This window comes from Athene noctua, chromosome 1, assembly GCF_965140245.1.
Source record: "Athene noctua chromosome 1, bAthNoc1.hap1.1, whole genome shotgun sequence".
Classification (NCBI taxonomy): domain Eukaryota; kingdom Metazoa; phylum Chordata; class Aves; order Strigiformes; family Strigidae; genus Athene; species Athene noctua.
In genome coordinates, this window is record NC_134037.1 from 56,620,057 (window position 1) to 56,637,985 (window position 17,929).

Consider the following 17,929-nt stretch of genomic DNA (forward strand, 5'->3'; position numbering starts at 1 on the left):
TTCTTAAGTTTGAACTACTTCCCCATATTCATGTTGAGAAAATACAGCCATTAATCATAGGGAAACATCTGTTTTGTCTTCATCTTACTTCAGTTGAGCTATCTACAGTGTAAAAGTCCAGCTCTGAAGTATCTTCCTAGATTCTGTGAAGCAAAGGTTGCACTGGGGAAAACAATTCATTTCTTCTCAGTGCCTGTCATTTCATGTCCCGAAAGTTCCTATTTCTCCCCACTCACTATAAGGGAGAGCTAGATACTGTCTTAGGCTAGGTGAGGTGCATTCTGTCCTCGGGGAACACAGAGATCTAAATCATACTTGAGAGAAAAGGAGAGAGCGCGATCTGATTTTACCTGTAATGTTGCCATGTATAACACCATTATTCAGGCACTGGGCAGCTTCGAGGAAATGCTGTGTGTATCTCTTCCTTAAAGACTTGTTTCTGGATAGGAAGAGCCATGTTGCTTGTTCCTTAACTAACAGAGACATTCAGAATTAAGATAGATGACTGCAGCACAAAGAAAAATGTTGCTAAATCGGATACATCATTAAGAGACTTACATATACACATGCACACACATATGTACATGTACAAATATATTCTTACACTAGCAATGACAGACTAAAACTCTTTGAGTGTTGAAAGCGGACGGAGTTATTCACCATTGCAGTGCCTTCTGGCTCCTCACCCAGGGTGAGAATGCACCACACGCATCTCACACCATCCTTTCCTGTAACAGTAGTGAGTCTCTGGTGGAGGAAAGTAAGCTGGAGCAAATGAGGCCCTACGGACTCCTGAGGAAATGAAGGCACTAAGACATCCACATGACTCCAAAATCCAGCAGAAGTGGGATATTTAACCACCCTGGGCCTCTTTGAAAGCCCAGTCAGACTAGAATATTATCCTACAGAGCTGGGAAAGAGCAAGGCAACCAAGCTTATTTCATTCATTTCATCATGCTGACCAGTGATTCTTTCAAGGAACAAGTACTTTTCAGAGATAAAGGTGATAATGGCATATGATCTGCTTCAAAGTTGATAAATGTAACTTTTTCTTTTTAATGAAGTCACAGATTTTAAAGTCAGGAGGAGAGCTTGGTTCACATAAGCTGACTATGCTTATTCAGGCCTAGGTAACTAACATCAAACCCACCCCTTCTGTCTGGGTTATGCATAGCTCTGGGAAAGATAGCTCATCTTGCTTCCAAATCTCGCATCCCTTAAAATCTAGTACATCCCCTGTTAAACTGATACATAAGGTAGTTACCTTCACTTTAAAAAGTGGTGCATTATTTTGAGACTGAATTTGGCTAATTTCGGTTTCAAAACAATTCGTCCTTTTTTTTTTTTTTTTTTTTTTTTTTTTTCCCTCTAGTTTAAACAGCTGCCTGCTATCAGATATCATTTTCTCATAGGGGTATCATGAGACTGTGGTCGAATGCCATCTTAATTTATTCCGGGATAATCTGCATTGTTTGAGCTGCATGTATTTCTCACGTGATGCACAAACCACGAGTCATTACAGTAATGAGCACAGTATAAGAGGCCAACATCAACCCCATATCTGTTTTCCAGGGACATTTCTTGCAATCTAGCCTCGAGATCAGATTCTTTCACTGACTCTTCTCAGGGCTCAGATCTACACAGCTCAGTATCTGATGCAATAACACCATTTCTGAACGTGATAAATGAGGAAGGGTTGCTCCAGTTCACATTAGCAGAGGGAGAAAGAGCATGCCAGTGCCATTCAGGGGCAATCAACTGAAGTTTACAGCTAGTGAGGGGAGGTGGGATAATTCCCCACGCCCAGAGGCTTTTGGGGGGCAGTAGGATTGTTTGTTTGTTTTCTACCTTAAATTAATTGGTTGTAATTGGCTTGACTTAATAAACAGAGTCAGATGTACCAGTCTGGACATTTCACAAATGGCACAAATGTTGATGGCTCTAGGTCAGCCAACTCTAGAGCAAACCTCTACAGAGTCTTCAGATAAGGACATATCAGTGTGTCTGAGCTATTACAAAAACAAACCAAAACAAAAGGTCATATTTTAAAAAGCACTAGGGAAGCTTTAAGTTCAATTTCTCTAACCATAGCAGAAGACCTGAGATTCAGAGACAGATTTAAAGTGTTTCCTAAAGAGTTTTCAGGTGTTTGACAGCTGCATTTCTTCAGGAGGAGGGGAGCGTCTTTTGTTTTCTTTTCTAAAGATACATTTCGGTAACAATGATTTCATTCTCAATTGTGCTCTATCTCAACATGTACCTTTTTCTGGCAATTAATTAATATTTCTGCAATTCTTTGAGTGATACCTATAGTGTCTCATTGCTCTCTTTATTAATTAGTTAATATAGTAAAATACATACAGCCGTGAAAGAGCAACAAAAATTGGTATGATATCACATATTTGGCATAACCGAGGATGTTTTGACAAAAGAGTTTCAGTGAATATTTAATATTATTAGAAGAAACACATTTGTTTGTTAGCTGCTAAATTTTCACCTAGAAAATGGAAGCATGTCCTCTGAGTCGCTACCTGAGACCACTGAGGTGTTTTTCATCTGCAGTGCAACTCAGGCCAAATTTGTTTGAGCCTACCAGCATCTCAAGTTACCATACTGTATAGCCCAATAATGTCAACAGCTGAAGAACAGGACTCTGATATGCTGTTGACTCCTCAGTGTACAACTCCTTGTCATGCACTGTTTACAGTCTAAATATTATTCTCTTCTGCCAGGTAGACAGCAGCCCAGTGAAGGTGAACTTTGTCACAGGAACAGAGAGCGATAAGGACTCTGCTGCTGTTGTACCTTTGGATTCTGGGGTTGTGATGTTGGCTTCAGCAGCGGGTCCAGCACCAACCTCGTTAACTGCCACAATACTGAACCTACAGCAAGCCGAAGAGACAGGTTTCAGTTTGCAAGTTCCTTTTGAAAGATTGCCTGAGAAATATTTTATCAAGTAGGGCAGCTGCTACAGAAATGTTTGACTTTCAGAAAACACCCATTTAAATATAATGCTGTGGGAAATTTATAATAAAAATAAATCAACCAGAATCTGAATTCCCCAAAGCTGGAACAACAACAGAATCTTCTAAATTAAATTTCAAAATGGGGTTTCAGATTCAGAAGAGCAAATCAATTTCATTTCAAAGAAAGGTCTGTATTTACCAGTGCAAGCAGAATGAGGCCTTCATGTTTAATAAAAATGAAGGAATCTTTCCAGATGCTTAAAGGACTAGAGGTCTATCATTCCCTGATTATACCGAAAACATGCTACACAAGCTTCAAAAACATAAAACAACAGCTAAGAAAATGCAACCTTCTGGCACTATATCAAATTGCTTTTCTTTTCTCCCCATTTGACTTCCACATAAGCAGTCAACTCTTCTGGAATAACTCTGTTAACTCAATTAAGGTACCCTTGTTGTTGTCAAGAACATAAGGAAACAGCCTAACTGTGCAGATGTAGTATTTAGGCATACTAAGCATACCCTGTACTATCTGGGCAAGAAGTGCTACTGCAAACTTGGCCATGTTGGTTATTTTTTATTTTCATACCTGTAAGTGTTGTTTGGGAAGGTGGAGTAGAACTGAAAACTATGCCCTCTTGAGGCTCTCAACAGTTCATGATTCTCACTGGTCAGGAGCAAGTTGTATCCAATAATCAAGCCATTTGGAAAAAGTGGTGGAGACCAACTAACTTCAACAGTGTTTGGACTTGAACTCTGAATATCTTTAATGACAGGAGCTGTCGCAGGAGCTGCAAGAGACAAAAATAACTGACTCTGGGATGGCATTTAAGACATTAACGGTTTTTCTTTTTTTAGGCACATTTTAAAGTTTCACACTTGTTAATTAATTTATACTAATATGATTAGGTACAGCACGAAATTTCAGCAATGGTTAACTTTTTTTTGGTGTCCAGGAAAATATGTGTGTATTTCAGTCAAAAAGTTAACATGAAGAAAAGTATCCAATGTGCCCTCACAATTTTGACCATGTACTTTTTTGTGCACATTTTTAAAACTGAAAGTGGGAAGCAGCCTAAATCTAGTTCAAACAAAGAGAGATGGTAATATTTCAGTTTGGTCTCCACAGCTACCCAACAGACAACGTGCACGTCATTCTGAAGATTAAGCATCAAGGTTTTCTATGAAAGAAACAACAAGGAAACCTAAATGTTTCTGACACAGTCCTGAAAGATGCAATTAATAGTACAATTCATTACCTCCAGAAGCATGTGTCCGGTAACTGGGACTAGATGGAGAATGGAGCTGCAGCTGAGATGTAATGATCCAAACTACTCGAAACATGTATTCTGAGAAGGCTTGAAGGTCTTTGACCATATATGAAGTTTCAGATACTACCTAGATTAATGCACAGACACAATCAGGCTTTTTCTTCCTCCATGTGCAGCTACTATGCAGAGTGTTATCATGGCAAAAGAGGTCTCATATAACAACATACATATTTAGGATACAAAAGTGTAGCATCCTAAGGTTAAATAAGAGGAGATTCTGGTAGTTATTTTCATCATAGACTTTGATTTTCCATCCTTTTAGAACTTTTTTCTTCAGAACACACTACGAAATCTAAAGAATGACTGCATAGATGGAAGGATGGATGCAATACAATAGTAAATTTGAAGAATTAGATAAAAAAGCTAAAATAATAACATATTATGGAGAATATATTTTTAACTCTTTATACATATACTAGAGGTTTAAGATCCAAAGGTTCCTTAGTTACCCTAAAATATTTATGGTCTGAAGTAATTGTTCCCCATTATTTCACCAATGATTAATTCAGAAGAACTTCCTGCTTAGCAAATTATCTTTACCTTTGATTCGTGGCACCAGCTTGCCAATTTCTGTAAATTGGTCCAATAGAGATGATGGCAAGATAACAAGTGCATAGCTGACGCAGAAGAACATAATACGAGAATAACCTTACTGAGTCAGAACAAATGTCTGTCTAGCCAAGTATTGTGTCTTTGATAAGAACCAAAAAAATTGCTCTAGGGAAAGGTATTAGAAAAAAGCCTATAGTGATATTTCTCCTGAATATTCTTAGTCCTGGAATTTTATAAGCATGACTCAACATAAAACAATGGCAGTGTTTGCATTTAGTAGAACTGTTATTTCTTTCATTAATTTGTCTGGTTACTTTTCAAGCCCCACTTAGTAACTTTAGTAATTTTACTATTTAGGAGTTTAAAGTTAGTAATTTAAGATCTACATGTGCCAGGAAGCAGCTGACCATTTTAACTACACATTCTGTGTGGAAATACCTTCATTTGCTAGTTTTGAACCTGCTACCTGCCAGTTTCCATCAAGGTCCCTAGTTCCTCTGCTGGAGGAAACAGGGAATAATTGTCCACTTCTCAGCTTCTCTATGCTACTCATGATTTTGCAAACCTTTTTCACGTGCCTAACAATAATCCAATAATTTTCTAAAATAAAAAGAAGAGCGGAGAAGCAGCTACTTCCTTGAAAAGTAAAAGGAAGTGTCCCCTTTACCTCTGTGTACCTCCAGTCTCCAGGGAGCTGATTGAACTTCCACTGGATAATATATTTCACCCCAGAGATGTTAGCTGGCTTCCACCCTAATGTGACATTGTGGCTTCCAATGGTAGATGCAAATGGTGCACTAGGCTTGTCCAAGTAGTCTGAGGGAAAAACACAATACAACAGCAAGAAAGACCTTTCATGGCAATCTCTGAGTCTTAAGGGTAAATGCCTATTACCCTACACACCTGAAAGCTGTGAAGCCAATAAAAACACACAAAAGAATATACTGAAAATGTTGTAGAATAAAACATTTAAAGACATTTTAAAGACAGTTTGATAAGTAAGCCTGAACTGGGCCAAGCTCAGTATGAGCAAATGTGACTACAACTCTGTGTTTGTGTAAATGCATTTGTAGTTACAGGTACTTAGTAAAATTCTTCTGAATAGAGACCAGGAGAAGGTATGGGAGATTTCTGAAGAGATTTTCAAGGGGCCTATTACAATATCACCGTATTGGCCCAACTGTTCCCATGTAAATTGCACGAGTTTTTGGCAATGATTTCAAGATAGCAGACAGGTCAAGGGTGGGTGTTTAACAAAGTATCATCTTAAACAGTTGAGACAGGATTCAGAAAGTCTCATGCCCATGAAAAAGAGGTGGAAAAAAAGTTTTACTATCAGAGTTTACTTCATTGTATTTGTTAAAACAAAAAAAAAGAAGAATGGTAATTTTCTGATGAATCAAAATACTCAAGAAATGCTACTTTTTTCAAAGAAATCTAGATAATATAACAAGACTATAATATTAAAACTGAATTAATCAGACTGTGAACTGGAGACAGGACTCTATTCAGACGTACTCTGTGCTTCAACTCCATATGCATCCTCTGCACGGCTACAGCCAAACTTACAGGAAACTGTCTGTATAGGGTACAGAATTCACTGGTTAGTTTTGTGTAAAAGCAAATGTTCTCCTAGAATTATGCAGACACATTTTAAATATATACAAATCCTGTGGACGTTTTGTATACATCAAACCTTGTGGAAATCATTACATTCGTTCTAAAAAATAGCAGTACCACAAAATCACTCCAAAGAGCTTCCCAAGAGCTTTTCCATCAATTCACTGGGCACTGAATTAGGGTTTTCCTCCTGATACACGGTCCCTTTGTGGAAAGCACAAACATGGGGCTACATTAAAGTTGGAAATAGACTTCAGTGACAACCACAGTTAGGAAGTAATGGTTTTGAACTTGTTAATGATATGTTCCATGTGTTGGATTTCACCCTTTCAGGCTTCACGTATTTCCTATGAATGAGGCACATTCTTACAGATGTACTTTCAGTGAATTTTCAAAATAGTTGACATTAGTAAGCTGTAAGAGCAGCCATGCCTGATTCACCCTTCCTTGTTAGTAGTTACTCCTTCTGGTACAGTTGTGTCTACAAGCTGCAAACATAATACCCCAGGGCAGTGAGTTTCCACACTCACATCTGAAGAACAGAAAAGTCCTAAGAGTTTTCAGTTGAGGTAGGAAACATAGATATAGTGCTACTTTGCTTTATAGGTAGAGAATTTAAGAAGAGGTAGTAACATTTTCCAGGTGGATTTCAGTAGATGCAAGACTGAGTCTTCTGGAAAGCCAAAAGTTTTAAGGAGTGATGATTTGATCTTTTCTAGATAGGCATTTTATTTGGCCTCATTTTATTCTGAAAGTTCGTTTGGCCTATAAAATCTTGATGTTTGCTTCATACAGCAGCCACCTTTCAAGTGATAATTCACCTTTCGATCATCCAGAAGCAATTCATTATGTTAAGTAAGCAAATTTTTTTAATTGCTCTTCCCATGATTCTAGGATATATACACTTTCAGCACCATACGGAAACTGATAAGGCATGTTAATTCAGACAACACAGTTGCAGCTGAGACGGATTTAAAAACTTGCTTAGCATTATATTCCTATAGACATTATCTCACCTCTAGGCTTTCAGTGCCAAGGGCAAGCACTTAGAAAGTTTTTTCCAATTTTTTGTATTCAGAAAAATAAATACTTGCAAGTGAATTATGATGACTGTTAGCAGGCAAACATCCGGGTATTAGCATAAATCAGTTATCAACTGTACACTGCAGCTTTCATTTACAACCAAGATTTGTTTAGTTTGTAGGGGATACTGTTCCCAGATTACATGCTGATTCATGGTGTCTTCTGCTTCATTTAACCCAGGCATTTCTGACCATTTGGGTTTTGTTATGTTTTAGTTTCTTCTTATTATCTTTGTCTGAACCAGAAATTGAACTTTTGCTTGAGATAAGAGGATTACTGAAACTCCTTAGAAATTTTGGGGGAAATATGCCATCTGCTCTGCCTGAAAACAAAAAAAAATCCTCATATAGTCTCAATCAGCCAGAACTGCCTCTGTATGAGCCAGATACTGCTGCCCTTTCTCGTGAATATTCCCAGCAAATTCAGTGGCACTCCCCTGTTCTTAGGTGCAAAGTAATACCTAACAGGAGCAATGCTACCAGATTTCAGTCCTAAGGTGTAATCACATGACAGAGCTGAGCCAATGTCAAAGAAAAGTCCCACTCCTCTCCCCTGCAGACTGCAAGAACCTGCAAAGGACCTGCAATGGTCCTCTGCATGCACTGCCCTGGTGCTCGCCTGACCATGTGGGAAGTCAAGTCAGACAGCTGATCCAGTAGAAAGATAATCCCACAGAAGCCCTTGCAGAGTTAGTGAATTTAACCTCAAAAAACAACATCAAAAAACCACCCACATTAATTATGTGTTTCTACAAAAGTTGGTTACTTTTTGGACTGTTCCTACACTCCAAAACCACTGTTTAGCATATTTGTAAACCTTTGTCATGGTCACAATTTCACAGATTAAAATGTATTTTAAAAATCAGTCATTTCAATCAAATTTCCAGCTTGCCAATGGGTTTGTGTTCTACTTGGGATTCCCTCCAGCTTCTCTGTTGTTTTCTTGAAGTATGTTGCCCTCATCTGGGTACAGTCTTCATACTGAGGACTCAACAGTCCCAAACACAATCCTGCAATTTTCTTGTTCCTATCCCATCCTACACTCCATGTTCATGTTAAAAAGGGCCTCAGAAAGGCACCATCTCTGTAGCAGCACTTTTTTGTCTCATACTTATCACCATAAACACCAGTCTATCTGCAGCACAGACCAAGCACTCCCCATTTGAGATCTCTTTCTAAAGGGCAACACATTGCCCCTTACTAAATCGCATTTTTACTTCATTCAAACCCTCTACCCAGTCAAGAGTGTGTTTTGTCTTCTAGTTCCCACTTCTTGTTTCCACTTCTTGCCAAGCTGGTACCATACCAGCCTTAATAAGCATTCTCTCTGGATCATCTTTGATGGCACTAATGAAAAACTGTATACAACAAGACTCCTGTGAGAGCCTGGAACATAGTTTAAATAGGTCTGTACTGCGTTCCATACTGGTGTGATTGGTCTGCTTTTTTTAAAGCAATATCCTTTGCTACACAGCAGTTTTTAAGAAAAACATGTCATTAGCCACCATGCTGGAAAGAAAGGATTCAGGTACTTAACTAATTCTTCAGCTTTAGGGAGCACAAAACAATTAGATTGTATTTCTTAGCACTCTGTGGACATAGTAATCACAGAGATCGTAATTTTTTTAATTGATTTGGTAGCATTTAACTTACCTCACATGCTCTGGTGTATGTCTTGTTCTACAAATTAATAAAATGCAGGATTAGCATAAATATAATCACAGAGTGTTTCAAACAGATAGTATCAATTAATTAGAAGTTTCTTACAGTGAAAGTACACTACAAAACTTTATCACTGTCAAATAATGAAAGAAGGAAAACCCACACTTGAAAAACCAGAAAGTCAACATTAAAATGATGCCAAGGATGAAAAAGTTCCAGGTGTATGAGAGGTCCAGAAAAAAGAAAAATTTGAAAACTGTCATGGCAGTTGTCCCACACCAATGTTAATTCTCATTCATCTGGTTTAGTAAAAGTAAGAAACCAATCTAGTAAAGACCATGTGCTTCATTTACATCTGCATACAACTCTGAGACAGGCCCCAGTAGGGTAAAATATTGAAAAGAACTAGTTATTTCTCTCTCTGCCTGAAAATCTGGGTGAATAGTAGAGCTTAATGAACTGTAAAATGTCCCCACATTTTAACAAACACAGTGAAAACTTTTGATATTACAGATAACTCCTATAGCAAGAATTATTAACTTCCCAAAAGAGAATTTATAAATGTACTGAAAGAAAATATGGAGATTATGTCTTCTCATAAAAACACTTCTCTGTTTAGGTTTTCCATATGATGGACTAGAGACAAGTGCTATAGAGCCAAGGCTAAGGCAATACTCACACATTTCAGTGGGCAATTGATTTGCACTGTTGCGTTCCAGAAATTACATCCTTGTACACACTGCAAAGACAGACAGTGGCTTTAAAAAGTACTTTGAAAGCACATTTTTAAAGAGAAGAGATACTCCAGTGCTAACGGAGAGGACAGTAGTTCAGTTTCCAGCTACAGTAAAACATTCTGCATGACCAAATCACTTAGCTCCTTTGTATTCTGCTTCCTTAGCAATAAAATAGGAAGTTACAGCACTTACAACTCTGAAATAAAAATATTAGATATACCGAAGATTATAGGTACTCAGATACTACAGTAATGGAGTTATGTTCTATAGTGCCCTTCTCAACAGAAAATCAAATATAGAGCAGAACTAAAAATAAATCATTCTTAGAGACTGGTTTATGCAAAACAGTAGATGTCCAACTACCTGTTCAGCTCTGGTAAAGACCTTGACACCCTCGCATGTACTGAGAGCACTAAAAGGACTGCAGGACACCTGAGCAAACTGTGATTGTCCCCTGGGGAGAGTGCTCAGCTTTACACGGGCCTTGGGAAAGGGCTGATGCACAGCTCCAGGGGCAGAAGAAACCCTGGCTAAGACAGACCACATTCAACTTTGCTCTGGGAATGAGTCACCCAGAGAGACAGTGTGGCCAGTGTTCCTTCTCTCCCAGCTTTATTTTACCACTTGTTCTCTGTGGGTAAGTAACAGATATACAGTATGCAGCACAGCCAAGCAGCATGGAAAGCCATTCAACACAAGCACCCCAGTCTCCAACAGGCAAAGCATTGGCTTTAAATCCATGAGTTCTCAAAGATCTAATAAATATGTGGTTTGAATTTGATGTTGGACCTTGTTTATTCTGTCCCATCCACTTCTTAAAGGTTACGTACATTTTTCTTTTTAAAGGTAACAACTTTGGAAGCAGGAGACTCTGATATCAAGCATTGCAAAGCCTCATGAAAAAATAGTAAGACTTGATAACACTGAGCAAAGATACACAGTAACAAAAATAGGCGAGTCAACCTTGCTATGTATTGTCATGACAACACAGCCTTTTACAGTCCCAGCACCATAAATGACCCAGCCTCACTACATACCAGGCGCTGAAAATCTGCTTCCCACTAGTCTCTGTGGAAAATATTGATGACTGAATTCTCCACTGCTCTTCAAAGAATATGTGTAACCACCAGCTTGAATTGCATTTGAAACCTAACTAGCAGAACATCATCTAAAGACCTCACAACAATGCTGCTGTGGAAAGCTCACGTTAAGCTAAAGAGCCCCCCAAGATAGATACAACCATTTGAAGTCCTACAGAACTCTAAATTTTCAACAACTCTTATTTTTTCTCCCATCAAAGCACTGAGAAAAAATAAGATACTTAAATGTTTAAAGGTAGCTCAGTAAAACAGCCTTAATGATTTGCATTTTGGAGGGAACACTAGTTTTGACTCATTTTCTCAAAAATGAATGATTATGAACTTTATAGATCACAAATGCAAACATGACTCTGTAGAGATCCACACCCTTGACACATTACCTTTAAACAAAAAAGGTACCTGTGTCTTTAATAATTTGGGCCAAATCTAAGCACACAATCTACTGACTTATGCCAGACAGGCAACTGTGCACATTTCCGTGAAGTTTTGACAATATGGTCATTGTACCTATTTCATTCAAAGAGTAGTAACATAAAATGCCAGTAATTAACAAAGTAAACTATTACTCACTGCTCCAATGATGTCACTAACAATGCAAAGGTGAGTAATTCCAAGTCCTCCTTCCTATAAAAGAAATACATACCTCTTTACAAAAAGTGAAAATGTTTCCCCGGAATTCTTTGATTGAAATATATAAAAGCATTGGTTTCTTGTAAAACAAATTTTCTTTGACTAATGTTTCCTCACTTGAAGAAATTTATTATTGACACACCAGTAGCTTCTCACTTGTGACAAATTTCAGGGTACCATCAAATGAAGACATTGTCAGAATCAGTTGGTGTTGATTAAATTATCTGAGGTAGGAATTTGGCTCTCATCTGATTCTGGTTCACTGAGTCAAGAACAAATGCTTCATAAATATGTTGGGCACAAATTACAAAGCCAAGTGCCTTTGACCTCTTGGGAGCAGGAAGACATTCCTTCAAGATAAATGCCTTTTGTCTGGCCTCCTTTTGAAGGGATTTTATGCAGCCATATGGTGACCGCCCTTCCTCTCCTGCCAAAAGTGCTCTTGAGCTAAGGTGCCTGCTTTTCCACATCATTCAGTGTGCAAAACCAGTCACCACCTGTGAAGTGCAAATGATTTGAGGATGTATCTAACAACATTGGAGAAGCTGAATGTTAGGTCTTACTTTTGTCCTGCAAACAGGTAAGAGCACCCTTAATAAAACAACTCTTAGGAATAAATTTTCAGCAAACTGGGCACACCGTGACAGTAGTGAGAATCAAAGGTGTCACAAAGCAAATGTGAACACAATAAGTAGACTGGAGGTGAAAAATAAGATTTACAGCTCTCAGACTCCAAGATTATATTTTTCTCATCTGAATCCCTTACACAACACATTCACTGAACACGAATGCGATTTTCCTGTCTTTCAAAGCTGAGAGGAAGAGCAACTTATTTCTTATTCTGAATTAATTTAAGCTTAAATCAAAGGATCCCCATTAAAGTTATCATTGCATGATAGACTTCCATCAGGGAAGGCAATTAACTCTTTCACTGGTGCAAGAGTTAGAAATAGTTTTAAAGAAACTGTCAGACAAACGTATGAAATAAAATGGAGCAGGTGATAGTCCTCTGCAATAGGTTTCCACAGTTAGTTTGCCCCAAGGCACAAAATGTCCTTCATACAGAGCAAAGGTACATGGTCTTCTAAACAACATCAGCATTTCAGGCAAATAGAAACAAGGAGGTAACTCCTGAAAGCCTCATGCAGAATTATTGTTTGATTTGAGAGATTTTGATTATCTTTGTTGTGCATCAGTAGAAGAAAAAATAATAAATTCCACTTGACTACTCAAAGGAACACTAAGAAAACGTAAGATTAAGGATCCAACCACTTACTTTAATACTTAAAGAGATATCCACAATTTAAAGCATATGAGACTCAAAAAATAAGCTGAAACTAGTTCATTATAATTGTGCAAGTCACAGATTCCCAGACAATTTCTTGTGAATTTAGTTTTCTTAGGTTTACATAAGAAAAGTCATAGATGAGACAGAAACTGATAAGTGAATAAACTGAAAGAACAAAGGTTTCTCTCCTCCACCCTCCAGGGTATTTAGCATTTATAGTAATCTCAAGAGCTGCTGGAACATAAGTATATAAAGTATAAAATGAAAACCCATGCAATCTGGTTAATGAGATATCCTCCTTACCAGGTTCCACAAATTCGAACGTTAAACATTAGTTCTCAAACTCTGCTTTTACTCAGATAACATTCTTCAAAATAATTTTGAAAAAGCTCATCTGTAATAGAAAATTCTTACAGTGCTAACAACCTTCTGTGTTTCAAAAGATTAAGTATAGTTTTTCAAAACTTACCAGGTTACTTGTACATAAGTTTTGACAATTTTTTGGGAAAGTACAGTACACTGCAGAAATCCATACACAGTAAAAAGCAGCAAGTCTGTTCAGCGGGAGATCCCACAGGAAAATGTTCCTCATAACTTAAACAATTTCATCTGTCAGTCTGGTTCTTTCCTTGACTTGGCCATACAAACTCCTCTTAGCTTAGACGACGGAGATGCGACTGTGAAACTTCTGCATTTCAGTTTATTAAATATTTTTTTAAATCCTTGTTTACACTCCAACAACTTTTCAGCTTCCTGGAGTACTTGTCTTGAAATTGCACAACATCTATTTCATAGTTTCTTATTAAACCACTGAAACAAAAGAGTTGACCAATGAAAGTCAGCGTATCTCCTTACATAAATATCATTAACGTAAAGAGGAAACTAAATGCAATGCTTCTAATCAGGTGCTCCAAGCAACACAGAAACAGGGAAAGAGGAGAGAAAACTGGCTTAATACTAATTTCTACTATGATTAAGCTATTTCTAAATATTTTCAAGTAGATACAACTAAGAAAACTTGTTTGTGATGATGAATAACCTTGTTAGAACACTACAGTTCATATCAGTCAGTACAAAAATGTTAATTAATTCTCTATTTTAATGACTGTTTCCAAATGTTCCATTTCCACACCAAAATACCACTCAAAACAGATCCTTGTCTGCCTTCTGATGCAACATAGAGACAGCTAACCAGAGCCAATCTGCTAGGGGTCTCTACATAAGTGGGCACAATTGTACTATTAAGTTTGCACCCGTATCATGGAAGAAAAATGGAGCTGACAGATAAATCGTGTATCTGGTTTAAAGAGATGTGAAGAGTCCTACATAAAGTTGGAGACTCACATTAAAGAGATTAGTGGGAATTCAAGCTTAAGATACATCCAGCTCCCAGTCTGTGGCATATCTCTGTTGTACTGGCAGAGCTATCCCCAGAGACATTTTGTGAACTGCAGTAGGAAATAGATCTAGCTTACATATATATATATATATATGTATATATAAAAAAATGCTACGTCATTTTGGGGCATGCGTATTATGCATTATAAAAATAATATTGTAAATAACATAGCATTTTGATCATCAGTTTAAACTGACACATCCTGTCATTGTTGCTTAAAAAAGGGACCCACTTTTCCATCACACCTTCCCAAGCCCCACCCACTTGTCCAGCAAACATTCCTGCAGTCATGGGATAAAGCAGGCTGACAATCTGATTAATACTAACCCAGCAACGAGGGAAGTGAATTGGTTAACATTTACCTGATGCTGTTTTCTCTGATTCAGGCTGCAGCATAGTCCAATGTGCTGCTGTGCCCATGCATGCTAGATGAAAGTAGTTAAAAGCACCAAGGCAGGAGAAAAGGCTAAGCCAGGCTGGAGACAGCCGATGGATATTGCCAAGCACATGGCGGAAAGGTGGTTAGAGAAAGGAAGGGCTTTGTGGAGCAGCCTCCTTCTTTTTCTTCCACTTGTCCTAGGAAGCATTTTGGGGTTTCAGCATCTCAGCCTCCTCAACACTACTCAAGGGAACTCTGAGACAAGAGTAAGACTCATCTAAGGTGAGCTTAGCTTTCAGCTAAGGGCTTTTCAGCTACACAGGTGAGGGGGAATTACCACCCCATTGGCTTGTCACTTCACTCCAGAAGGATGCTGCCCCTGCTCCAGCCCACAAGCAAAGCTGCTCAAGAGGGAACTCCTTAGCTCCAGCCAAAATAAGCCAGTTTAGTCTGACTGCTTAAACAGTAGCTCTTTTAGCCAAGATGAGATGGATTAGCAAAGAGCTTCATCAGAGCTCACATGAGCAGCAAAACTGAAGACAAAGCTGGTGACAGGCTGCAATTTCTTCCTGAGGTAGAACACTTTGTGCTTTGAATAGATCTTTAGGAGATTTAGGACCCTCAGGATTTGGTCTTGAGGACCAGTAGGTCTATACCAGTAAATTAAATGTATCCACCCTCATACCCTAGCAGGTGCATGGAATAACCCACATACACACTTTTTAAAAAATCACTCATACTCCAAGAGAGGATAGTCATGACTGAAATACCTGTGGGGAATGGCTCCTAATGTTTACTATATTTCAAACTGTTCCTGGATATTATTTGGGCTAGTACTGATGTGGACCAAAACCAGCCAGGGACAACTCTAGCAGTTTAACAGTTGATGTATGTGGTCACTCAGGATTAAAAATGCAGACTGGCATGGATTTAAACTACTAGCTTAGATGTAGTCCAGGTAAACAAATATGTCTAAGTTCAAGCTTTTAAAAAAAATCTTTTAATTGCATTTAATTATTCTATACTTTTTTGTTTTGGTTTGGGTTTTTTTAGGAACTAACTGACTGTTAGGATGTCTTGGGTCTTGGTTAGGGTATGTATAGGGAGAAGAAGTAGGAGGGTTGTTTAGTAGGAGTTGTTTAGTCTGGAGGAGGCTGAGGGGAGACCTCATCGCCCTCTACAGCTACCTGAAAGGAGGTTGCAGAGAGCTGGGGATGAGTCTCTTTAACCAGGTAATAAGCGATAGAACAAGATGTAATGGCCTCAAATTGTGCCAGGGAAGGTTTAGACTAAATGTCAGGAAGTATTTCTTTCCAGAAGGGGTTGTTAGGCTTTGGACTGGGCTGCCCAGGGAGGTGGTGGAGTCCCCATCCCTGGAGGTGTTTAAGAGTCGGGTTGACACAGCACTGAGGGATATGGTGTAGTTGGGAACTGTCAGTGTTAGGTTAATGGTTGGACTGGATGATCTTCAAGGTCCCTTCCAACCTAGATGATTCTGTGATTCTGTGAGGGGAGAAGGAGGGATCAAGTTAAGAATCTGGTGAGGAATATAATCAAGGTGCATCTAAAAGGCTGAAGAAGAAATTGGCAGCCATATAAAAATGTTGGCATTTGGCTCTTAGGGCAAGGAAATTTGGTTATTATCAAATACATGTAACTAACCTTTTTTTTAATATAACTGGAATGATTTGCTATTACTGATGCTGATAATTCTTCAAAGTGAGCATTTGCACACTCATATATGTGTAGTATATGCATACCTTTTACAAACGGGCTCTAACCATTACTGCAATGTAGATAGTTAATAACATGTTCAAGCGAACAACTCATTTTATGATGTAGAAATGTTTCTTAGACTTCCAACACTGTTTTCCACCAGGTGTCACTGTAACATCCCATAAACCAGAACCTTCAAAGAAAAAAAAAAACACTGAAATGTCTCCTTTCATGTTTATGTTCCTTCTAAACACATTGGCCAAACAAATACTAGCAGTCATCTGAGCCTGTGGATTTTCCACCTGAATTTCAGGATTTCTTCAGGAAAAGAGTATTTTATGGACTTTAGAAACCAAATTTTAAAGGGAGGGCTCGTAAAATCTGTAAATGATGGAGAATCAAGTATTATTTTTAAGTGCATCTCTTCCATAAAACTGTATCCTGGCACAGAATTAGGGATACAAATTCTGTGAGATATCATTAATAAACCTTGTCCCTTATATTATAGTTCTACTTGCAGAACATCATTTCCTTCATCCCAAAGACCAGCACAGAGGGAAGATCTGCAAGGGAAAAGACTGAATGAGTAGAAAAATAGCAGTGTAGTGAGTAACAGAGAAAAACAAACTCTATTACTATTCCCCACCTGAACAGCAGTATATTTCAGAGCACCTCACAAACTATGGATTCATCTTTCAAACTCCTTTAAGAGCAATAGAAATATATACAGACAAATTATCAGCCCTGATAGTAATGCATATGGGCTATCATATCCTGAGGAGAAAAAATGCACATTATTACTTCCAGCAAAGCAAGTAACTAACATTCTCTTTATACTTGAAATTATCATGATCTGTAAAGACAAATCTTTCCTGTATGTGAACATGCATATGATTGTGCATACGTATAGATAAATGGTGTAATATGAGCAGACTAATGATCTAAGACACAGAGCTTTAGGGCTCCACTTCACTTACAGCAGAAGACTTAAATTGTCGGCTCAAGGCGGGTTGGCAGCCTCCTCTACCATACACCCCAGCGCACAGACAGAAGGTGCTACCCCTACAGCCAGAGAGATTGGCTGGGAAGCATCTCCTGGGCTGCCAAAGGTTACAGCTCAACACATTAACATAAACTGAAGCCAACTTCAGGTTATTTTAATACTCCAGAGCGAAAGCTCTCAAATTTCAGGGCAGCTCCCAGCTGACCCAGTCCAGGAGCCATGCCATCATCCCTGCCCCAGTGGCAGCAACCTCCATCAAAGAGGTAGGCCAAGCAGTTCAAGGCAATACCCACTCCAGCAATTTTATTTTAATCTGCTCCCACGTGCAAGTCAGGGACATAAAATCTCATCAAATGAAACATTTGACCATGTGCCACCATTTAAACACATCTGCATGCGGTTTCACAAAACCACAGCACACAGCAGCAACTGGAAGGATTGCAAAAACAGAAAAGGGGATGGCT

General features: G+C 38.5%; 1 protein-coding gene across 1 annotated transcript in view; it reads right to left on the reverse strand.

Moving 5' to 3' along the window:
* Window positions 1-13,560, reverse strand: part of ROS1 (ROS proto-oncogene 1, receptor tyrosine kinase) — a 75,142-nt gene extending 61,582 nt beyond the window's left edge. Inside the window, exons 1-10 of the mRNA XM_074923741.1 lie at window positions 13,438-13,560; window positions 11,621-11,674; window positions 9,893-9,952; window positions 9,205-9,231; window positions 6,368-6,428; window positions 5,517-5,665; window positions 4,226-4,364; window positions 3,556-3,757; window positions 2,806-2,882; window positions 351-473 (exon numbers count right to left, since the gene is read on the reverse strand). Of these exons, the coding sequence (XP_074779842.1) occupies window positions 351-473; window positions 2,806-2,882; window positions 3,556-3,757; window positions 4,226-4,364; window positions 5,517-5,665; window positions 6,368-6,428; window positions 9,205-9,231; window positions 9,893-9,952; window positions 11,621-11,674; window positions 13,438-13,560 (1,015 nt within the window). The remainder of the gene's footprint in view (window positions 1-350; window positions 474-2,805; window positions 2,883-3,555; window positions 3,758-4,225; window positions 4,365-5,516; window positions 5,666-6,367; window positions 6,429-9,204; window positions 9,232-9,892; window positions 9,953-11,620; window positions 11,675-13,437) is intronic.
* Window positions 13,561-17,929: the final 4,369 nt, after the last annotated feature.